Raw genomic sequence first — 25,198 nt, 5'->3', positions numbered from 1 at the left:
TTTAAAAATATATTGTCATATATATATTGTATATATATATCGCCCAGTCCTAATTCTTGCCACTCATTTGTGTCTAAAAGATGCACCAATGATCCAGACATCTTCTGTTGCATGCAAACCTCCACTAAGCATACAAAAACTCATGCAAACAGAGCAGTCCTCCAGAGAAACCAGAGTCCCATTACCTAAATGACAAAGCCTTGGGACAGTCCAGCAGACAGTCACGTAGGGTGAGAGAGTGTGTTCCTCTAACAGCCCTTCCTCTGTCTGCACATTACACCTTTCTTCCTCCACCAGCAGCCACCACTCGGCCTCCTCCTGCCAGCTGCACTGCCTCAGGAAACTTAACATAAACTTAAATAATGTCTTGCTGCATTCCACCCATCTCATGGCGGCTACCCGATGAGATAAATAGGACAAACATGCCCAACTGGGACAAGACAATAATCCCTTTATCTGGCACGGGGTAGGCTTGACTAGCCGGCTTACCTGTTACATCATTAGCTATAGGCAAGAGGGAAGAAGGCTGGCAGGAGAGGAGAGGAGAGGAGAGGAGAGGAGGATGAAAAAAACTAGGACCAGGGTTAGGTCACAAGATGATCTAATGAGGACGTAAACAGCACACAATAATTAAGAACAGGATAAAGACACAGTCTAGCGGAACACATAAAGCTTAAGTGATAATATATTTAAATAATAGCAGGGAGACTGCATTCAAGTCCATTGGCAGTGAGTGTAGAAGTGCTACATACAGGCCTATTTGACAAGGATAGATGAGCTCAGCTACATGAGCCTGTACTCGCTAAGCACTGAAGCGAACAAAGTTGAAACTCTAAGCACCCTGAGAGCTATTCTCGCAAATAGCACATCACTTGTTTACCTTGAATGCTGGTGTTTTATTTGCATGAGTCAACCTTGTGGAAAATCCATAAGTCATTTGCAAGGCTCTTAAAGCACATGTGACGCTATCTATGGCATTCAAAATGCAAACAGCCATGTGTGCGGAACATGAAATTCCCACCAAGTGGGTGAAAGCAGAAAAAAAGAAGCTTTGTATATATAATGTCTGCAACTGGCTTAGAATGACTCTTTCTTCATTTGAATCATATAAAAAGATTCCTCCTCGTGTCTTTTCACCCCATCAAGCCCTGAAGTGCACTAAGACACAAATACTTATATTTAACAAGATTCAAAGAAGAAGACAGGGGATGTTTTTGCTGTTGTGCAGGATATAGAGTAACACAGAGCCGGCAGGTTGTAGCTGGCAAATCCCACCTGTATGTAATCTCTCCCCTGTAAAAAGAGAAAAAAAAAGGTGCTGTCTGCCGAACAGAAACAGAAACTATCCTGCAATCTTCTCATCTGAAATCATCAAAGATGGTTTGATGTTCTCCTCTAAGCTTTGAACTCATCATGAACTCTACCCGCAGCCCAAGTTTGTTTGCTGCCCAAGCGGCATGTGTTGCTGAGACACCCGTAGTGCTCGTCTCCCATGAGCTCTCTCTTTGAATTGAATTGTAAGACTTGCCTCATTCCTCACAATGAGACCTGGTAAAGCAAACATACTCCTGTTGTTGACATACTGTATGACATTACGCACTACATAAAACCCTATTACACACACACACCACTCCCAATGCCTCAAACCAGGGTCACCAAGTCCCTGGTCTTGGTTTTGGTGGCTGGTGGGTAATTTTATGGTCAATGTCAGCCTTTCTTTCCCCTTCTCCGCTGCCAAAAGGAAATGAAGGGATGATCTCTCCGCTCTACTCCACTCGTCACTCCCCAAGAAAACAAACAGGAACATTTTATGGCCTGCTTGTTGACCTACAGGCCAGGAGCAACAACAACAGGCTACTAGTGGTGTTTACCTCAGGATGAGCTACTTAAACTGATATAACAGCACTGGCCCTGTTGACACATACAATCCAATTCCCATACAGGGATCTCAATCTATTGTAGGTTTAGGAGACACAAGTGTTTATAAAATACAGTTCAATAAACACTATAGCTAAGACAAAATGATACACCTGTCAGATGTGATAAAAGATCAGGATCTGAGGATTTTTGAGCTTTAAGGTTTTTTTTTTTATCTTCCACATGGTGCAGTTTGAATCCCATTACTAGGGATCTCTCAACCAAAACAATAACAACGATGGAGCAATATCGACATGGCACTCAGTTTCTCCTGGTTAAAATTCAGTTTAGGAGTTTTAGTGGGAGCCAAATTATCCGCAGGTGTCCCCCTTTCTAAAATAAACGAAAACACAGAGAAAAATAGTTAAAAATCTGTGTTTTTCCGCTGTTCTGCAAGTTGGTAGAGCAAAGCTGCTGCTAACGTTTGCTCAGCTTGTTTGTCTGATAACTGAAGATTCAGACATTGCATTACATTCAGAGTTTTTTTTCCAGGAGCCGAATTTTCTGCAGAGGTCTCCTCCTCTTCAAAACAAATGGACCAGGTGATTTAAACCAGTAAAAAACACTGAATAAAGCTGCTTCATATTAAAAATATTTTTTCCCCCAATGATGGTTGGCACACTGGCAGAGGGGGCTGGATATGAGCTGATGGTAACATTTGCTCTGATAACTTAAGATTCAGAAATTCAATGACTAAAATCCTTCTACTGGTTAAATATATGGTTCAAATTACCAAAATCTAAAAAGTTTATTGCAAATATATGGCTAAAAACTTCTGGCAGATATACCAACAACAAATATAACCGACTCAGAATCCACTGAATGGGGACCACAAACTTCTTTCGACAGAATCGACACTATGCGCAGTTGCAGAGCCACCTGGCATGTGTCTATGGGTATATGTGCGTGTGTTTTCATGTGTGGTACCATGGCTCACACACACACACCTGTTTTTCCCTCAGCCCCAGCCCCGGCACCAGGCCTGAGCCCCAAACAAAGCTCCCCTCTGTACGGACACGGACACTGTTTGATTCCTCGCACAGTTCCCCCAACGCTGCCTCCGCTGAAACCTAAACACACTGTTTGCTATGGGCGAAAAAAGACTGTTTAAGAAGTACTGGGAGAAGGAAGAAAGGCCTTCCCGGAGACTCATCTGGTTCTAATGCAGGGCCCGCTGGTGTGGATTACAGGCACATATTACAGGAGAACTCAGGCTGACCCCTCATCTCTATCCTGGGGGAAATGGGAGCCAACTATGGTGATGGGGGGCTGAGGGTCCGGGGGCCTGGGGAGCAGAGGGGTGAATAGAAGCCTGTGGGCAGGCTGCCACCCCACATGATTGGAGCCCTTCTTCAATGAGGGAGTTTCTGTGAGATCTTTTGAAAATCGACAAACAGGAAAAAACACTTTCCCCTCTGAACCTCTCAATGACACTAAAAAAATGTCATCAAATATTTCCTGCGGCCTGTCTTTACCAGAGTTTCACCAAGTTTTGAAGGAACTAAACAGGCCTTTGATAATCTTCAAAGTAACACTACAACATGCTTGTTTTATCACATTACACACAATATGCAGCTGGCTACTCAGCAAGCCCTTTGAGTTTTACTGTTTTATCCCACATTGGGAGGGGGGGGTTAACTACGGGGGTAAACAAGCTAACAGGAATCGGAGTGAAGATGGAGAGAACTTCAGCAGCAGCTCATGAGGCTGGCAGCAAAACTGGGTGTTTGGCCAAATAATCAGCTTAACTAGGAAAACATTCCTATTAAAGCTGGGATAAATCAAACAAGATGCAGAAAGCACAATAATCATCCAAACAGAATGAACAGGAACAAGCAGAGGGGCGCATTTTCTTTGTCATGCCATTTCCTCTTTGCATCTGTCTCTCTTTGCTGTTACATAAAACACGTAAACAAGTCTTTCATATTCATTTCATAACATATCAAAGTTGCAGCTCTTACCTGTAGTATCTGGACTGTAGATATGTGGAGCAGACTGCTTTGGACACATGGCTGGCTGAGCCAAAGTCAATGACTTTGACCCTGTAGGGCTGTCGAGACGGGTCCACCAGCATGATGTTCTCTGGCTTCAGGTCAGCGTGGATCAGCCCCAGACTCTTCAGTTTCATTAGCGCTGTGGCCACCTGCTGTAGCACGGGTCTGATGTATTTGAGCGGCAGAGGGCTGAACTTGTTCTGCTTCAGGAAGTCGTACAGGTTCTGCTCCAGCATCTCAAATACCAGGCACGTGTGGTTCTTGTGCTGGAAGCACTCATAGGCCCTCACAAAGTTGTAGTCATCCGCACTCTCCGTGCTGAGACGCGCCAGGATGCTGACCTCGATCTGACCCTGCCGTGCGTACGACGGGTGGTTTTTCAAGATCTTGATCGCCACAATCTCGTTGGTGCCCCTCTTCCAGCACTTCACCACCTGTCCGAAGGTTCCTCGCCCCAAGAACTCCAGCACCTCATAGGTGTTGGTCATGGAGCAGAGGACCTCGTGTTGCACAAGCTGGTAGTCCCCCTCGCTGTTGGAACCGCTGTTCTTGGACGTTGCGGTGGAGGTGGCGGTGGCCACCGTGGCCACCGTGGCTCCACTGGCTGCTCCGTTCTGGATCATCGGCGGGCCGTGCTCCTCAATGATCTGCACACTGCTGTTGTTGTCAAGCTCCTCACTTTTGCGTTTAAGCCCGCATCGCTGGTAGGTGTCGAGGAGACTTACTGTGCTGCGGCGCGTCAGGTTGTGAACACCGACCCCGCCACCGACACCGCTGCCGCCGCCGCCACCTCCACCACCACTGCTGTTGCTGTTGCTGCCTCCACCCCCGCTGCCCAGCAGAGACCCCACGGCCCCCGAAGTGCTGCTGGCTGAGGCGACCACGATGTGGCCCGCGCTGGCTGGGAAGATTAGTGCCTGCTCGTAGGGCAGGGTGGAGCTGGCGACCTGCAGGGAGCTGTTGATGCCGAGGGGGCCACTGGCGGCCGACAAGTTCTTGCTGCTGTTGTGGCTGTAGACTTTGCTGTGTGTGCCGTACCCTGTCATATCCCAGTTACAACTCTGCTCCACCTTCAGTTTCTTCACGCTAAAGAAGGCACTTGATTGGAGAGTGTGAGGGGAGAACACTTGCACTTGCGAGGCCATACCTGTGACAAGAGGGGAGCAGGGGGGAGGAGCAAAGAGGAAGGGGGGGGAGTGAGAGGTTAAGAAATTGAGAGTGTCTGAAACACGAGTGGTCGCCAGTAGCTTTAAATAAAGACAGCTTGGGTCAGAGCAGGTCATTTAAACACCAAGCGTAAATGCTGATGTGTCAGCATGTTAACCTTTTGAACTTTTTAACATCAAAGTTAAGTAAGAGGCATTAAACAACATTCAAAATGCCATTATTTGTTGCTTTTGCACTAAATAGTTTCTATGTGGTGCTATCATCGAGCATTTATATTCTGTGTCAATAAGACTGGTGGGAAAGGGATTTTTTTTTTTAATAAAATGAAATGTTGTTTTTTATATTGTCATAAAACATAAATAAAAGCCTGAATGTTTGGCAGAAAGATAAGCAGTTTTAGATTGAGTAGCGCTTATGCAAACCACTGGTTCATGCAGAGGAAATGCCATTTCCCCACTGTTCCCATCTGCAGCAAAGTAAATAGACTGAGTGAATACTAAAAGAATACCCTTTCATGGGACACTCCACAGAGACAGCAGAGCAACACAAAACCGTACACAAAAACAGGCCCACAAAAAAGTCTCAAGGAATGATTGCAGTTTCCTTCCCCCCACTACGCAACCCAGCCCTTGCATTTATTGGTACACAATTACTCACTTTAGGGGAAGGTGGTGGAGGAAATTTCGTTCAAGTAACTATGAGAACAGGAGAGGGGCACTGAACTCCCTCTCAACTACAGATCCAGAAGACAACAAAACAAAAGCAAAACTGCAGCGAGGCTGTGCTCTGAACTCCTGGGAACAAGCTGCCTCAGAATAAGCAAAAGCTTCTCCAAGCAAACAACTGCCCAAAAATAGTCCCTTTCTTTATCTCTCGCTTTGCAAACAGCCTTGTTTGTAACACTGAAATGATTATTACAGCACAAGGAAGATTATACGAGACTTGTAGTAACACTATGTTTAAACAGTTTCCAGTAAACCCCAAAATGAGTTTACTGCTAACAAACTAAGAGCTTCCACCTGGCCGTGCCAACGCCCACACACATTAGGCCATGTTGATCAAGTGATGATGGAATTAAAGAATGCTACGGTCGCAGCTCCCACACTAACACTAGCAAAACCCAAGCTCGCAAACAGCCCTTAAAACTTTGTTTGCTGCTTTTGTGTGTTTAATAGACATCATGAAAGCTGAGCTGAAAGATAATTAGAGGAGCGTTTTTCTTCAAGATGGGAGGACTTCCATAATTGTGGGCTCTCTTCTGCAGACAGAAAGCCAGAGAGGAGGGGACATGCCTGGTCACTTTGTCATTATTAGCCCTTTGAGTGGTGATGATGATTAATTCAGTAGGAAGTTGGCAGCCCTTCACTCTACTTTGCCTCATTTGTTTTTTCAACTCTCCCGACCTCTCTTCCTCCTCCTTTTTTAAACATTTTTTCTCTGTGGCCTTGCTCGGACTTACTAGTTATTTGCGTGGTCATCTGGTCTTAGCCCTAATGCTGCAGGATTGAAGCTGCGGTCCACATTAGAGGGCTCACTGTAAGCTTGGTGGGTGTTGCTGATGTAGCATAGCACCTCCATGCTTATTGTAATACCTATTTAAGCCTCATCTGTGATAGCTGCAAATACATGCTCCGAACAATTATTAATTTTGTTTAAAACGCACACGCCTTGCCACTTCATGTTCTGTAGGCTAGTCCAGAGAGGTAATGAAGATCGTCCGCTAGGCTATTAGGGGCAAGGCTCTCTGCTAATCACATAAGCCCTGAAGGCCAGATGTCACTCCTTGGATTACCAATTCCTGTGCCTGGACTTTACGCTAAAAATAATTTGAATGATGGGTTGCGTCACCAAGCAGCGTCAACAGTGTGTGACTGAGAGCCTGACAGGATAATCACAGGCATAGACTGATGGACACAAAGATGGATGGACAGACACAGAGCCGGCTTGTTCCTCTTATGGAAAATTCCAGCATTACATATCTGCCAGCGTGATTATGGATAGCTTTGGGTTTTACAAGGCCAGATCGAGTCCTAGCTGCTCTTTGCATTAGCATCACATGAATTCCTCCTCAGCCCTGATCTTAGTCACTCATTGACTCTACGTCAGTGTTAGCACCCTGGTCAGAGGGTTCATTTGATATTGCCTGCACGGTGCAATGAACTGAAGGCCACACGTTTCCCCCTTAACTGGAAAAGCCTGCAAGCTGACAAAAATATTTTGAAATGCACAGAACGTCCTTAAAATTCTGCTTTTCTTTGACTATTTGTGAAGAACTTCTGCACAGCTGCCACAAAACCAAAAGCTGTACAAACAGCACTGCAGTTTCAAGCCCTATGCAGAACACAGATAAGTAATTAAACGGACCAAAAGTAAGCGGTCAAATGGCTGGAATGTTATCTCATGACAACATTCACGGGTAACAATGTGACCAATTATAGTTCACTGGGAAAGCCGCTCCAGTTCATGAATCACTCTTCATCCAAACTGAAGTTCAAACATATTTATGATCGAGAATTTGAACAACCAAACCCTCTATACTGTTGTCAGAAACAACACAGCGCAAAAAAAGACCTCCCCTTGAAAACGTCTTCTTGAAGTTTATTTGAATTTCTGAACCCTATGCCAAACACAAAACTGTAAAGGTCCATTGTTGCACATTTACAATGTTGGAATGCCTTCAGTAGCCAAGGCTTTCCATTTAGCATACCTAAAGAAGCACTGTGTGTCCCACATACTGCAATTAAGCATACCAGAGAGGCATTTTCCACTGTTTAGAGGCAGCATGTTGAAATGGTAGGAGTCAATGTTTTCAGAGAGATTACTTCTCTGTCAGAGCTTTGTTAATCTTCTTTTTTGGGAGGATCAGGGCCGTTCTGCATGCCATGCGAGGGCGAGCGATGGACTGAAAGGGAGGGAAGGAGAATAGAGTGTGGAGAGTGGGGCCACGAGTGGCCCTCACATTCGAGCCTGTGACCTGCTTCTGTTTACTCTCTTTTATTAAACCCGTCATTTATAGTCCGCTGACAACATGACAGAGAGTATTGATGAGGACGCCTTTAGACACCAACAAACCTGCCAAGCAGTGCTTTGTAATTACAAATAGTCTTTTAATATAAAACCTGCTTATCATTCAACTCATCCAGGCCTCCCTTCAAAGCCCTGCACATTTATAAATCCTTACTTTAATCAGCTTAAAGGTGCTATATGCAACATTTAACAGCAAACAATTATTTACTATGTAAAGATATAGTGTTTGTGTCCCATTGGCTAGCTATACTGCCCTACAAAGTCTAACTGCAGTAACTAAGCAAAGGGTAAAACTGAGAAAAACTGCTTTAAAGTTTTTAACATGTTAACTATTCAATTAATTTGTAACTGTTTTTTTCTAATTGTTTGTTTGTCTTTGTTTGTTTGTTTTGTTTTTTAAATGTAATTATGTATATCCATTGTGAAGCACATTGAGCATGTGCATGAAATGCGCTCTATAAATAAAGTTGAATTGAATTGAACTAGCCAGCCAAATTGGTTATGTAGATAAGTGATATGACACTTTTTTCTACATGTATTGATGATGTCATTTTTATGCTCAAAAATCATGATGATTTATTTGACCTTTGACCCCAGAAACGTAGTTACTGCATAGCTGTAAAAGGTTCTAACAGTAATGCAAAAACAGAGTGGAGTAACTACAGTGTTGTTGTCTTCTTTTAGGTTTTATTTTTTGTTTTCAGTGAATAAACACTTTCAAATAGATTTTGTTAGAAGTGTATTTAAAAGTGTTTAACAACTCTATTCAAAGATTTGCATATTTTAGGCTTCATATTATAAAGAGATGTTATATTTTAGTCTTAATATACTTTTATCTCACTTTTTTTACTTCATCACTATCTAGATAATAATTTCCCTTTCAAATACACATATAATTTCATTTATTTTAATGTTTAAACTAGTATATATATCCAAAGCAGAGTGGTAAGTGCAATTGCCGCTTGGTTTTGAGTTGGATTTTGTGGTATTTATCTAATTATTTATCTGAAATGAAGCAAAATTGAAGTCTAAAACTTTGTTACAAGATAAAACAGACATCAAGGAGTTCATTTTTAGTTATAACTCAATTTTGACTAAAAATGTAGTTACTGCAGTTAGGCTTTGTAGGGCAGTATAGGCTGCCGCTCATTCACTGGCTACCTCTGATAACCTCCATTAACACTGTTAGCTCCATCAGCAATTTGCCGTTGTGAGCACTGCTAGCTGCTGCTGCTGTTTCAGCTCAGCTACCACCATGTTTGCTTGAGATATCAGAGGTGAAGCACGCGATCCTTACCCAGACTCTGGATGTCACATATACCCCCTTTAAGGCTGAGATAAAAAAGAAATATGATGGTAAAAATGCATAAAAATAGGCTCACACGTTTAAATATATTCCCCAGTCTTCACCTAGGAGACTTTCCAGAGACGACAGTTGGGTCTGTCTGGTCGATGTTTTCGATGTTCCCTGGCCTGGATATATTTGGACTACTCCCTGAGGTCTAATGGCTACCGACACTGACGTAGACGCTCTGATAACCCTGTCTCTTTACTGGACATCCCAGTGTCTGCAGGACTGGAGGGTGAAGGGTGGTGGTGGAGGGGGTTGTCCAAATCGCCGGCTAATGAAATGACTACTGACTGTCTAGACAAAGCATTATCTCACCCTTCACTGCTGTTTGCATGTGGGTGTTGGAGCACTACTTGCTGCACCTCGATCTCTTTTCTGACCATCTTCATACGTACAGATGGAAGACAAACTAAAGGAAAGACCAACATAATGAGTATAATAAAGCATGCGCCAAAAGAACCGCTTTAATTCACCCTGTTATTAATCTCTATAAACAAATATGTGCATATGAATGCATCTGTAGGACACAGGAAGAGACTTTGGGAGAAGAAACATTCTGGTGTCTGTATGCAGTCTGTTTGATGTCCAAGTGGTAATGAGGATCCAGCTACTGCAAACAACCTGTGCCAGGAGCAAAAGAGACAGAACTCATTGGCCAAAATGCAATCTCAGAACCCATTGGCTTTTGTTTTACACCAATAGGGATGGGAATAATTAATTGATGTTCAATTAATGGTCGTTAAGAATTTGGCCGAGCGATCAGTTCTGCAGCCGTACGTCAATAAGCCAATGAGCTGAGAATTAAGTTGGATAAAGCTACAGTTTGCAAACTGAAAGTTGTAATAACAATTATAAAACACACAGATATACAGTATTAATTTCAGCAAAATTAGCTTACTGTATCAAACCTTGCTAGAATTAATTACTAGTTTTAATTTTATACAAAACTTATTTGAACGCAAGATTACTGTGAAAACTAACCTCATTCCTCTTCGGGGGCGAAAAAAAAAAATTGAACTCCTTGGCGTTATCTTTACAGTTTAATCTCACTTGATTTAGTGTTACAATTGACAGGATCAAGTCTCTTTTTGTCCTTTCAAAATAAAAGCGCCCGTTATCAAAACAGGCTTTTGCATAGCACTGTATATATAGTATATTATTTGATCGTTAACATTATACATGCTTGAGTTGGCAGGTTTCTTCCAAACGCCCATCCCTTAGCCTATTTTTACCGTTCATATAGAGAGAAACAATCTGATCATAGACATCATCTCTCAACTACAGCTCCATTCTCCCATTTCAAGTTGCTGATCGGACTGTAGACAATGACTGGAGCACGGAAGTGGTCTTGGCCCGGGCTACACCGGAACCCAAGAAATATTAGCTGTTGCCCCCAGAGACTAAATGGGTGTCAGACCAATAGCCAATTTGTTCCAAGATTGTCCTGTTATAGATTCTCCATGGAAATCTTTTGAAGGCACATCATTCTTCTAAAAGACAATCCCTCATATGAAGGTTTGATGATTGCAGTGTCACACATGTCATGGGCGGCTGTGGCTCAGTTGGTAGAGTCAACCGAAGGGTTGGTGGTTCGATCCCTGACCGGCGCAGCCTACATGTCAAAGTATCCTTGAGCAAGATACCGAACCCCAAATTTCTCCCGATGCTGATGTTCATCGGTGTGTGAATGAATTCCCAATGGTGGCAGGTGGCACCGTTTAGGGTAGCCTCTGCCACCAGTATGAATGTGTGTGTGAAAGGGTGAATGAGCGCAGTCTGTAGTGTAAAGCGCTTTGAGTGGTCGCAAATCAACTAGAAAGGCGCTATATAAGTGCAGGTCCATTTACCATTTACATGTCCAAACTCTCCCAATGGTGTATAGGCGGGTAGACTGCAAAGGCCATAGCATGTGACTCACTCATTTATTTGCACCCTGTGCTCTGTGTGGAAGTATTTAATTTGTTTCTGAACTCATGTATTCAGGTTCAGGTTTATTCAGCTATTCACATATTCATCTACAAGGCCACTAGAATCACTGGAGGAAAACCTGTAGTCAGGACAGTGACTTTGGGGTTAAACACAACAGTGAACGCACCACTGAAGAGGAACATATTGTCCACATAGAGAAAACCTAGCCTTCCTGCCTCCTGCCTGAGTTCTGCGCTCAGTAGGGGAGCTGGAGCTTGACACCGACGTTTCATCGTTTCTCTGTCTCTCTCTCACCCCCGGCCACTATTGACCATCCTGTCTGCCTTTTTAGCTCTCTCATCTCTGCTTATTTATAGAATAATGCATCAGACGAGCTCACGGGGAGATACTGTCATGCAGGCTGCTGCTCCATCAGCCTTGATGCTCATCCTGACCACAGTATTTGACCAGTTGGAATTGGCTTGCCTTGTCTCCCTCTCTCTGCTCTCTTCTCTTACAAACACACAAAAGAGGGTAAACATCCATCTAGAATATTGACAGCATAAGAGGAAAATGTGAATGCTGTTTGACAGACACATACTGGACTTCTCAGCTCATAAATCAGCAACATGCCTGCTGTAAATGTGACACTCCCTCAACTCTCCCCTTCCTGGAAGCAAACAGCCAAAGATACAACATGTTGTGTTAGCTTTGAGATAACATGTTCAGTCAAATGCACATGCATAGATACATAAGCATACACAGTTGCTGGTGTGGTTATAAACTTTCTCTTATAAACTAAGCAATGATAACTTGTGCATTGGAAGTTCAAATAATAACATTTCTAATCTAAAGTAAAGCTGCAAAACCCGGCTCCCCGAGTAACTGTCAGCAGATAAGGAGTTTGCCATTAACGCTGTAAGTGTGGTCGTAAAACGGCTGGTGTGAGAAAAACATTTGCCTTGTTTATACTGCCCGGTCAGCCTAACCAGGCGCTGAACCAAGGCACAGGGCGGAGGAGAGTAGCGGGAGATGAGGAGGAGCGCAAGGGGTAGATGGTGGGAGGAGGAGGGAAGGGTGGTAGAGTGGCTCTGCTTGAGCTGGATTTCTTATTAATCAAATCACGAGTGTAGCAAGTGTACAAAGCACAGCACCCAACTTCCTCCCCACGAAAAAAAGAGAGAAAGAAAGAAAGAAAGAAAGAAAGAAAGAAAGAAAGACATTGTTGCAACAGAAATACCACATTAAATGTGGAAAAGAAAACCGATTTTCTTCTGTGCAGAGGTCTCGTGTGTGAGAGCATAAAATGAGAAGAAAAGGGCCTGAAAACGTGACCGCCCATAAACCAAAGTCACCTGTTAACTCGTAGCTTGCCTGCACTACCATTGACATCCACTGTCTGCGTCGTGCACACAGTGCAGGGCCATGCAGGGACACACACCTGATAAGCAGCCGTTCTCCAGAATGCTTATCATGTACACACAGTAAGAAACGCCCCACTACACCACACTTCCTCTTATGTCATTAGGATCAACAATGACAGCTGGACACAATGTACTATAATACGATCAACATATGAGAACTGCAGGCTAGAAACAGTAACCCGACACAGACAACAATGGGGGAGGACACACAGATGAGTACAATGTGGGAAGAAAACATTGTACAATGGCAAATTGATTTGAGAGGTGCCAGCGCAGTATGGATTTTGTTGTGTGCCGACTGTGCTGCGCTTTAATCTACAGACAGAGTGTGAGGGTTTTTAGTGTGAGCGTGAATGGCTTGTTTGCTGTCCTTGTAACGTGCAGCAACCTGAGGTTTTGAAAGGATGTCAGTTCAGCAAGAGAAGGACACAAAATGAAATACAGTGATGTCGAGGCTCACACAGGGAGCGACATTAGCTAAGGGAATGGTCAGAGATATGTAAAGGAGACCCTAATGTAATGTCTCAAGAGTCTAACGTCTTCCTGGACACATTAATATAGTTGTATTATCAGACAAAATTCCCCAAAAGTTTTTTTTTATCGCCACAATTACAGAAATAAGTTAATAAACAGAAACTGTCTAAATATTATTGGATTTTTAACTTTCATTAGAAGAGTAAAATCACAGCTTAAAATTGTAGTATTTAATCAAAATTACGTTCTGACAAAAATAACGTGTGTGCACTAACCAGATCCTGAATTAAAAAAAAAAAATAGAACTCTCCTGATACTAACAGTGAGGTGACGAAATTCAGTGGAACTTGGACTGGGACTGCAGGATGTTTACACCGAGCAGAGAGGAGAGGACCAGAGAGGTGGTAAAAATGTAAATACTTCAATATGTATAGCATGTGCAGCCCCCATTTTTCCAATATGGGCTAACATATATGGTGATTTGGTGGGCGCTTGGAAAAATGTATATATACATTCCAATTATTGTAAAATAAAGAACAAAATTCTACTTGCATATTTTCTTTGTTTTATGATTCATGCCATTAAAACTGCTTTATACTGGACAAAAGACATTTTTGAGTTCCTTTACTTCTAGCCATGATTGTTCTTTTTCCAGGAATTTTATCTCGCAGTGGAAAAACAAGTGTGAAATGTGTTGAAAAAAGATCATAAAAATATACCCCAATTTTAATTTTGTGTGATCCCTTATTATTCATGCATGTGCTGCCTAATATATTCAGAAAAGGTTTTCACTTTGTGAGGTTCAGATTTGTATTAACCCTACTAATATGATTATCAAATCCAAAGTGTTAATCAAGCTAATAGTCTTTACTCTTTGGGGAGCACTATTCACAGTTGGTAAACTATTGATTTGGGAGTGCAAAGAAAGAAAAATCAAACAGTTGGAGACAGTAAAAAACTGAAGGCAAAGACAGAGACAGTTGAAGGGACAAATGTCAGTTGGAGGGAGCTCTGACTTGGACAGTGTTTAGAGGAGACAGCATCACTGTGTCCTGATGGAACAGACTACTAAGAATTGGTTTTGGTGTGTTTTTTGAATTCAGGGGTCAAAGTCTGCTTGTGCATTGATATCCAACAGAGACAGCTGCAATAATGCCTGACCTGCTAGACCAAGGATGCACCCGATACTACACATGCAACATTTCTGCATGTGAGCAGAATGTGCGCGTGTGCACGTGCTGGTAGGCGTGTATCCCCAGACATGCGTCTCTGCATTTCTGAGACTCCACGTGTGTGTGTGTTTATGTAACTTTATGACTATTGGTGCTTTCTTAGGACTTACTATACTACACACACACACACACACACACACACACACACAAACACACACACACACCCACACCCACACCCACACACCCAGGGGGATTAATCTGATGCCCCACCCCTTTGGAAACCCTGCAATGAACCCCGACAACAGAGGAACCAGTCCAACCTGACCAGGCACCTGAGGACCAATCACACTCAAGCATGGCCACTAGTTCCTATATTTCCAAAACACAGCTGCATTCAAACAGCAAACTGAGGGATGTCTTAGAAAAGATATACATAAATGAAAATGCTTTGCAGATTTCTTATTTTTTCCTTGTTTGATTTATGCACAGCTGGTAAAAACTACCACTGTTACTTTCCACTCTCAGTTACTTGCAAGTTGTCATCTTGGCACAAGGAGTTTTTGAATGACAAGTGACACACACTTGAGCCAGTCTGATAATGATTAGTGCTGATGCTGGTGCATGAAGCCCACTTTCTACAGCCTCAGACAGAGGAAGAAACAAACAACTTCCATCCATTTCACTTCAGAGCACTTTATAACCCCCACGTGCGGTCGGCCTACTGCTCCCCTGTATACTCCACCTCCCAATGCTATCAAATAGAAGCTGGAGATGGTGCACATGCCTCCCCAGGCGACAGGACTGTGTGGTATTTCAGCGGGGTGTGTGAAGCTGCTGCTCGGGGCCTATTAAGGCCACAAGATCAGACTAATTTAGACTACAGATGCCTTTTTTCTCCCTCTAAAATGCCTCAACATGCACCTCTGCTTTCATGCTGCAGGTGACTCATCCATATACATGCTCGATAAATTGTTTTAATCTCTTAATCTCTCTTCACCATCTTCTTTTTAACCCTGTCTCCTGTTGTGGTGTCTCTTATTCAGTCTTTGACAAAGCAACCCATGCTATATACTCATACAGCTTTTAAAAGATTATAGCACACACACAAACACATGCTCACATACCAATTTAGCAAGGCATATGTGTCCTTAATCCAACTGACAGTGTGTCGTAAACATGGCTGTTGAGTCTTTTTGGCCCCAGAGCTGAGGTAATAAATACGGCTGGCCAAGTCAGCCCTCTGCGTCTGATTCAGCGTGAAAATCATGGCTTTAGCCGATTATATTTACAGTGTCCTCGCAGTCGCAAATAGCAGCCAAAACCAGGCAGGAAATGGCTATTCTGACCATCGGTTTAACACCCACACTCTGAGTGTATGAGGAGTACACATTTGTATTGGCTTGAATAAAAGGTAAACACCTTCAGAAAGGGAGAAGAATATGCTGTTGGTTTTACAATTATAACCATTATGACAAACTTTGTTTTGCAAATTACAGGAAACAAGATCCATCTACTGGAAGGATTTGCCAGTTTGTTCCTGCGGTCTGAGCTGTTTCTAAACTCCCAGCTGAGTAGTAGCTGAGAGGGATTTTAACAGATGGAAAAGATGACCTGTGGGAAGCCAGTAAATAATGATTCATCATACTGCAAGATGCTTTACTTTGAATAAAGATAGAAATGCTAGCAGTGCATTAGCCTAGCTGGGGCACTTTTCATCGAGGCTATTCAAATGTTGAAAGGACGTAAATTAGGTTTATGTTACTGAGAAGGATGCCACTTAACGCTGCCATGTTTGTGTCCAAATGCTTATAAATGGTGTCTCTGAGAACTAATGAGGTAAAAAAAAACAAAAAAAAAAACTTTCCAGGCCTGGACTGCGAAGTGAAAGAGAACAGGTCCACATAGCTAAAGGTCAACTTTTGGCCTTTTTCTGGGCCAGCCTCTCTAAAAGTGATGGAGGGGTGGGCACATGTTTGCAGCTGCCAGGCTCCGTCAGGGGAGCTGAGAGGACTGGTGCCTTGCCTGGACGTTGCTGATCCCGGATGTAAGGAGGAGACAGGTTAAAGGAGAAGAGGGGTGGGATGCACAACCCCCACCACCACCACCACCACCACCCAAATCCCTCTTATACCACTGATCCCCACACCTCCAAACCCCCACCTCCCTCCAGCTCCCCTGACCTCTGGCAGTGCCCCTGAGGCCCATGGGCCCCCACAAGAGGGTATTCATCTCTCCACCCCAGCTCCACTGCCTCCCTCCCTCTATTTTCTGCCTTACTTTTTCAATCTCTGTCACTCCCTGTCTCTCTGCCATTCTCCCTCTCGCTCTCTGTCTCTCAGGCTGAATGGAGGGGTCAGTTCAAAAGGCTGCCAGGCAGAGCTGCGGGCTGGCCATGGTGGTGCCTGAGGCTTTGAAGTGAAGAGTGGATCTAAAAAGGTGTGCAGCCTGTTTTTTATGCTGCAACACACTTGGGCCCAGAAACATAAACAGGCACTGCTATGGCTTTTCCTGAATTTAGTTTATACTTAATACTTAAACAAAGAGTGTATAAAGAACATTTTCCATGAATAAGAGTTACTTTTGTTTCTGTTCTGTGAGCAGTGAAGTTCTTCAAAGCAAAGCTACAACACATCTATTAAAGAATAAAATGGCCTTTGTTGGAACTTTCAGAATAAAATAATAGAAACAGAAAAGACATAACAATTTCTTCAAGCTCCTAAATATTGTATTTTTTAATAAAAAGGTTCAACCTGCTATTTAACAACCATAATCATTTATGCTACAACTGAATGTTACTAAAAGTCTTCAGAGGTGTTCATGCAGCTGTGAGGAAATATTTCTTACAGTGAAAGCATTCAGCATTTCTCATGTCAGTACTGGAGTGGTATTAGAGGAGCCACAGGATAGTCTAATTGAATCAATGACTTTTTAACATCTTTCTCTCTCTCTACATTATGCCTTAAAAGCTCATAAAAGCATGGTTTCCAGTCTTCAGCGGCAACGAAGAAATCGTTTTCTCCACATATGTGAATATCAAATAGATATAGAGACCATTTCACTATATTTCATGACTGTAAGTCTTTAAACCTCAGAGTGATTTTTATACTGCGTTTCGTCACTTGAACCTCCTTCTCCTTTTGATGTGCAGCTTGTTGGTTTATTGTGTGGTGAAACTTATTTTTCACAAGGAATCCTGAGAGAATCAGTCCGAATTAAGAAAAAAAAGCGGGAGGGACGCCACTTTGTAACACTGACCGCCACATTTTATTTCCATTTCTGGCTAGCACGGGGATGTGTCATCACAACTGCTTTCATGGTAATAGAATAATGAGAATCACACAGCATGTGGAAAAAGAGAACAGATTGAATAAGAAGATGAGAAGTGGAGGATGACTGTATGTGAGAAAGAACATGCAAATATTGCACTAAAAGCAAGTTGAGGAGAAGGAAAGGGCTAAAGCTGCTCATTTCCATGCCTGTTGACTCCTTTGACTACCCCCGTCCCCGTCTATTGCCGTCTCCTTTCTCTGTTCCATGCCTTTTTGCCTCCTGGCTCCGGACAGAAATGGGCTTGAGCGCTCGTCTGAGCTTTGAAGTCCTTTGGTTATCAGCCAAGCGTAGCGCTGTACCTGCAGCCATCTGTGAAGGGGCCGCCAGCAGCCACCCATCGCTCCACTTCCCTTCCATGACCGAGAGGGGCCCGAGCCAGGAGTGGTGATGGGGCTGGCAGCGAGACTTAGTCCACATTGGCTGGACATGGCAAGAGCCCATAGCTGTGTCTATGTCATATACCCTAAAAAAATGCCAACCTCTGTCTCCTAATCTTACTGTATAATCCAATCCTTCGCTGCTCATTTTAATATCTGTCTGTAAACACTCCCTCTCTCCCTCTCTATCCTCACCCTCCAACCCTATCTCCTTCACTTGGAAGAAAGAGGAAAAATGTGGAGGTTATGAAGGGCTTGATTAAAAACTGCAAACCATTTTTCAGTCTGCGCTTTGTGTAACAAGAAGAGACAGTTAGGATCTTTTGTTTAAATGAAGTGGCTGTGAGTGTGCTAGTTGCCCTCAGCATCCAGCTGTAGTAGCTTGCATCATGTGTTGTCTTTGCACCACATTCAAGGCCTTGTTCAACTTGTTTTTTTTTACTGGCCTTACATGTGCATGTACAATGTGACATGTCAAGTTGAAAGGCCAAATTAGCCGGTGATAAATACAGCCAGCCAGCCAGTCAGGCAGCAACAGCGGCAGCTCTCTTCCAGAGAGTGCGATGTCAAATGGACTGGTATGGCAAACAAAAGGATTAAGACCTGGGACAATGTGTGCCATAAACAAGCTGGTGGTTTAGTGAGTTGAGTGAGACGGAAGCGATAGGGGGAGTCTTTTTGGGGGGTGGGGGTCGTGATTAGGGGAGAGCAAAAAAGCTCCAGTAGTTAGACCTCTTCTCAAACCAGCCTCCAATTACACACACACACACACACACACGCACACACACACACACACACAGGGGCTTCCAATCTGGCCATCAGGCTGTTGCTGAAGTGTCACATGGGCACCATGTGTGTTGGCCAATGGCCTCTCGGCTTATCAACAAACAGAGCGGGATGGAAGGACAGATAAGAGATAGATGTGGGGGTGGGGTGGGGTGGGGAGGGACGCGGGGTGGGAATCGGAGGGGTCATTGGTGAGTGATGATTGCAAAGTGAGCATGTGATATATGGCATGCGAGTAAAATGCAGATCATGCTCATGCTGCAGTGTGCAATATTATTCACAATGGAAAAAAAAACGATTTGACACCTTCAGCATATAAAGTGCCCTTTATGCTCAAGGAATCCCTGTGTAATTATTGCTTAGCAGGCCCAAGTTAACAAAAGGCCTCATTCACTGTGCTGTGTTGAGAAGCAGTAAAATGTGAACCTTTGTTTGAACCGACGCTCTCATAGCAGATCAAAGCAATGGATGTGTCATAAGGTGCGGAGACTCTCAGCACTTTTTAACAGATGCTACTCTCATCCTCGCTGTAGAGCGCTTATTACATTACTTTTAGCAAGAGGAAGTTATCAAGATTTAAGAGGGACATTCATCTATTTTCGTCTCTCACGCTGATCCTCAAATACAAGGAGGTGAACTTTTTTTTTTTAGGTGATGGTGGCACCCCACTGAGAGAAAGAAAATTGTTCCCAAAATGCTTCAGATCCATTCAGAGAATACACTTTCAGCATTCAGATAATTAAAACACTGTGGGTTGTGCGTCTTTGAGGTGTTAATTCCAGCAATCAGTTGGACTGGGATGTGTTTTACAATGCAGATATCACATTTTTGCAAATTAGGGGGAACAGGGTAAAAAATTTAACTAATAGATATCACCGTGAAACTTCCCCAGTTGATTACTTGCATCAAGACATTTATTCGTGGCGTTAAAAGAAGAATTATCTCATTGAATATGTGCTAATTTGTATTAATTTAAGAAATATTACCACCTAAAACCTTCAGAATAAAGATAGGAATGAGACTGGGAAGTTTGGTGCTACTGAAGTGGAGATCTTTGGCTCAGAGTTTGAGGAAACAGTCTTTAAAGATATGTTTTGAAAAATTCCAGACATTTTACACGACACAACAGGTGAAAAAAGGGAAAATAACTAATAAATATCACCATGAATCTTCCCCAGATGCATTCTTACATTCAGACAAATATGTCTTGTTTTTAAGTTTTCTGAAATGCCATGTTTAAATATGCAAATTAGGTGAAAGAAGACATGTTACAGAGGCAACATAGCTCAAAAACTCAAAATTATACCAATGCATGAAAAATCTATGTTATATGAACATACCTCTCAGTCAAAACTTTCAGAATAAAGATAGGAATGACACTAAGAAGTTTGGTTTATTTGGTTTAGATTTTCAACTTAAAGTTTGAGAAAACAGACTTTAAAGATATGTATTGTAAAATTCCAGACATTTTACACAACACTATTGATGTTTAAATATACATATTAGATGGAAAAAATCTACAGACGCAAATAGACAAAGTGCGATAAAATAAATACCTGAATGTGAATTTTGGGAGTTCTGCTTTCACTAAGAAGACATCTCAAACGAGTGCATGAAAACATGGTTTTGCCTGTAGTGTCTCGCCTTAAATCCATATAAACTTTAAAATTACAGGCCAGAAAGTAAAGCAGCTTTAAGATGCCTGCTACACTAGTTTCCTCCTTAACAGAGCCTGCAGTCGTTACACTGCAAGTCAGAGCCAGAGGCAGCTGTTCCCCACAAGCTGACACCATGCACAGTGTGAAACAACAGTGCAGGGAAAAAAGGGGGCCTTCACACATGCATGACAACCAACACGGAAATGCCTTGTGTAAGCAGTCGACAGTGTTGAGGCTCCATCCCAGCCAGAACCCCCCCTCCCTTCCCTTTCGATAAAAACTAACTAATGTCAGCAATTGATGTGGTCTCCCGCTTCAAGGACCTCGGAGCCCGGCTTTCAGAGTCGTTTCCGAGAGAGGTCTGAAACATATGGCAGAAGCACTAAAACAGGAGGCTTACTGACTGAGGAGAAAATGAGAATCGCAAAGTCCCCTTGCATTTCAATTGAATTTCCTCCATGCTTAAAAAAAGCCAGAAGAATGATGTGCTGGAGTACTGGAGGCAGTTTTACTCCAGAGAAATTTGCTGAAAAGAGTATATGAAAAGTTGAGCCTGTTGAAATAGTCAGAAGTATTCTGCTCATATTCAAGGCCTCCTGTGTCAGACTGGCCTCTACTAACCTGTCAACCATCCCCCCCCCCTTCCCCCCCCAACCCCTCATCTGTTTCCAAAACCCTCAGATCACACCTGTGAACTATTTCAGCACATCAGAGAGCTCACATATTCCCTTGTCTTCAACGGAGAGCTACACACACACTAACACACACACACACACACGCCTCATCTCGCACAAAACTCACTTTCTATCTCCCTGCAAAGCCTCAGCTTCTTCTACTAAATGCTTCAACAAATCAATAGCACAAAGAATCCCTGAACACTGGATTTCTCTTCCTTTTCGGATAGGAAGCTTTGAATAATGCAAAAGCGATACTTGTAAAGACAGCTTATCCATTTTCATAACCCTTTCAGAGCAAAACTGCCTTCCAAACAAGTCATGAGGTGATGCATCAGGTCAACAAACAGATCAAAACGGCCGCTGAGTGACAGTGAAAAACAAGAGATAAACATTCACAGTGGCACCTACATGGATTTGCAAAGTGATGACGGGTCTTTCCTGTGAGCTATTTAACTATCACCCATTTCTTTCCAAGTGTTCAGCTGCCCTCCCACCCCGGGCTTTTCTCATTCTCCTCTGTGGACAGTGAAGAGCTGAACACACCACCCTGCTTGGCTTGTCATAACGGACAGGAAGAGAGACCCTTCTCGCCCCCCCACCCCCACCCCACCCCCCGATACTGCCACGGGGCGTGGCCCAGCCGTGGCCCCCGAAGGCCCCCAGGGTTCTTCCTGCAATTCTAATCAAAGTTTAAAAAGCTGTAACCTTGGGAGTCTAAGCCTGGGTCGCGGCCTGTGAGGAAGATATCAATCACGCGGGTCCAAACAAGCGTGAGGGGAAGAGGGAGGGAGACAGAGTGTTTTTGAGAAAGTCTGTCCTTCTTGTCCTCAGAGGAGTAACTTCCCCTAAACCAGGGCAGTCCCCGTACCTGGAAAACACGAAAGTGAACACATAATGGCTGTGTGGACGGATAAAACATTAATCTGCCTGTGATGCTGCAGCACCTGTCAGCGCTATCATCATCATCATCATCAACAGCCTCTGAGTCATACTCTGTCCGTTTTTTCCAGCCGTGAATGAATGAATGCTCTCTGGAATAGCACCGGCGAACCTGTAAGAGGCAAATGAAGTCGCCCTCCCTGCCTGGTGCCTAGCTCTGCAGCTGTCTAATCCTCTAGCAGGCCTGGGTGACGGCACATGTGTGCATACGCAGATAGAGACAAATGCAGGCGTGAGCACACCACAACACCCATGTATCTGGAGAAGGAGCCAGAGAAGAGGGCAGGCGGGGTTTGGCGGTGTGTGAATATTAGCTTTTCCACAGCTGGGGGCTGCTGGACCTGCTCCGTTCATCAGACATCCATCAAGGTGTCAGTTTGGGTTATGAGACCAGGCTCCCAGGGTGATCAGACCCTGCCAGCAGGCCTGCCTGATGGCCTTCTGTCTGAGCCAAGAAGGACCAAAAGCAAACACGTTATAAAAAAGAAGGAACATGTGCACAACAATAACCAATATCAGCATCACAAAGACTCCTGAAAACCTGGTTAAACCAACACTTCCTCATAAAGCAAACAAAACAATTGTCTACTGTAAAGTGTTTTCCCTCAACAAACTTTCAAAGGATGCAGTTAATCTTATACATTTAAGTTATAAGTTGCCCTGCAGCCAAGGGTGAGTAATCACCATAATAGCCGCTCTCAGTCTACGTGAAGTGAAGGGCCCCCCAAACCTATTTTCCACCAGAGACTTTGGTCATTTCCATGACTGCACTACATAACAGCCCTCTCCAACACTGAGGAGGACAGGCAAGGTAATTAATTCCCCCTGCCGCCTCTTTCTCTTCCCCTATCCTCCTCTCCCTGGTGAAGGGAAAAGCCGGGGAATGTAATTTACACTAATTACCTTTTGCATAGGAGTCTCATTTCAACTTCCCCTTTTCATGTTGAAACGCCATCGTCTCCAGCTACGCCTGTAAGCTTCAACACCCCTAATGAAAAATCACTACAATATTCCTATAGTGGCATAACAGCACTAAGTGAGGAGTTGGTAGCAACCTTATTGTTATTCATGAAACTGTATCTCCTACTGCAGCCTATTTTATAACCTAAACATTCCTGTTAGAACGCACTTCTGCTTGTGATATTTCTATAAAGTCACTTTAAAATGTGTAGTATTACTTTCCAATAGTTCTTTTTCTCAATGGTAGTTTTGAATAGAAAAAGGAGGGGTTCCCTTTAAAACCAGCAGAGGGACTATAGAGTAGACAGGAAGATAATAAACATGCTCAAAAATAAATATTGGAAACATTAAGGGTCATCATTTGCTCTGTGCTATTATTCAGTGTGCATAAGCTTCTAATCAGCATGTAAACCTGTTTCCTTAATAAATCCTGTTAGAGGTTTTAGTGCATGTCAGAAAAGCATCTCTACAGGCTACTTCTGAATGATGCATTACAACGATGTAGCATAAAATCACATGCAATCTTATTATAATTACAGCCTTGTTTTATTACACTATTTAATCTATTGGTTATTAATTGTGTAGTTGCTGTTGTGCCATCCACAGACCTCCGATCATGCATTAAAATGGGCCGCCTGCACTGTTTAACATTTATAACCCACCTTGCAGCGACATTGCAAAGCAAACACATTTGTTTGTGTGTGAATTGCTCTCTCTCTTTCTCTCTCTCTCTCTCTCTCTCTCTCTGAATAATAATTCAAAATAAAAATAAAAAGCAAACAATTTAGAGAAGCATGCGGGGTAGCATTCTCTCAATTGGATTAGTCACAGCTACAATGCTGCAGCGATAGCGAATATATACGCTTGTATTTGAGCTCGCCTTTGGTTTCCGGAATTAAATTAAAACATTTGAATAAATCCACAGAGGCTGAGGAAGATCTAAAGTCAGTCAGTGTTAAGATTACTGTGATATAATTGGAGATAGAGGAATGAGAGTGAATAGAGGCGAGACTCGCAGCGATCGACCTTCTTTCATTGCTTCTTTAAGCAGAGCTAGGCTATAATTTGTACCAGGAACAAACATGAGGACAAAAAACAACATTTATTAATATGCAGTCTAGTGTATTTGAAACATATGCTTGTCTTTGACCTTATTCATGAGGGTTTGCTGCCTTATCAGCGCTATTTTAACGGACACAGCTCAGGCTGGCAGCTCAATCTGACTGAGTATTTACTCTTATTCTATAACTGTGACCAACAGCACTAATGCACACAGCTGCAGGGGATCTAACAGCCTGTATATGCAGTAGGTAAAGATAATATAATTTTAATATATGTTTGATGATTTTGGCTTAAAGAGGAGAGGGTGCAATGCATCTCTCTCCGTATCACCCGCAATTCAATTGTACCACAATCGCTACAGTAAGCTCAGTGACAGAGCTCCGCACAGGAAAAAACAGCAAAAAGCATCTTACCTTCGTATACAGGGGCCATCGGTGCAAGGATTTCTGTTATTCATGGCAAAAAATAAAGCGAGATTTCTGTTTAAAACTCAATGAAAATCTGCCATCTTGGAACACTGATGAGAGAGTCGCCGCGGTCTCCTGCATTACTGGCCCAGTTCATTAGTGAGGAAAATGCTCATAATTCATATCCAGGCGTTTCCAAAAAACGTTAGGGTCCGATGCGAGAGGAGCAACAGAAGGAGAGGCAGTGCGATTTCAAATCCAACCTGCGGTGTGTTGCTGGGGGCTCAGATGATGAGCCGCGGTGACAGGTTTTTACTTCAGCTATTGTGCGACATGTCTGTGGAGTGAGGAGTCTCTGCAAAAGTTGCAGTGGTCAGAGCGCAGCGAGTTTGGTGTACAGTGAGAGAGTCGAGTGTCGAGTGAGTCGATGGAGGCAACGAGGAGAAGACGCATCAGTCTGGACTTCAAAACAAAAAGCCTACAATAAAAACAAGCACAGCATTATTATGAGAATCATGATTTAGACAGGGATATCATAAGGAATAATAGTGATAATAATGAAAAGAAT

At 43.2% G+C, this 25,198-nt stretch overlaps 1 protein-coding gene across 3 annotated transcripts in view; it reads right to left on the bottom strand.

The window, feature by feature from the left end:
- Positions 1-24,995, bottom strand: part of hipk2 (homeodomain interacting protein kinase 2) — a 97,240-nt gene extending 72,245 nt beyond the window's left edge. For all 3 annotated transcript variants that reach the window (XM_059334361.1, XM_059334362.1, XM_059334363.1), the window contains exons 1-2: positions 24,637-24,995; positions 3,879-5,058 (exon numbers count right to left, since the gene is read on the bottom strand). In XM_059334361.1, the coding sequence (XP_059190344.1) occupies positions 3,879-5,058; positions 24,637-24,655 (1,199 nt within the window). In that variant the 5' untranslated portion in view covers positions 24,656-24,995. The remainder of the gene's footprint in view (positions 1-3,878; positions 5,059-24,636) is intronic.
- Between the last annotated feature and the right edge of the window lie 203 nt (positions 24,996-25,198).

The sequence above is a fragment of the Centropristis striata genome, chromosome 6, assembly GCF_030273125.1.
Source record: "Centropristis striata isolate RG_2023a ecotype Rhode Island chromosome 6, C.striata_1.0, whole genome shotgun sequence".
NCBI classification, from domain to species: Eukaryota; Metazoa; Chordata; class Actinopteri; order Perciformes; family Serranidae; genus Centropristis; species Centropristis striata.
Note: the sequence above shows the minus strand (reverse complement) of the source record. Positions and strands in the feature narration are given on the sequence as shown.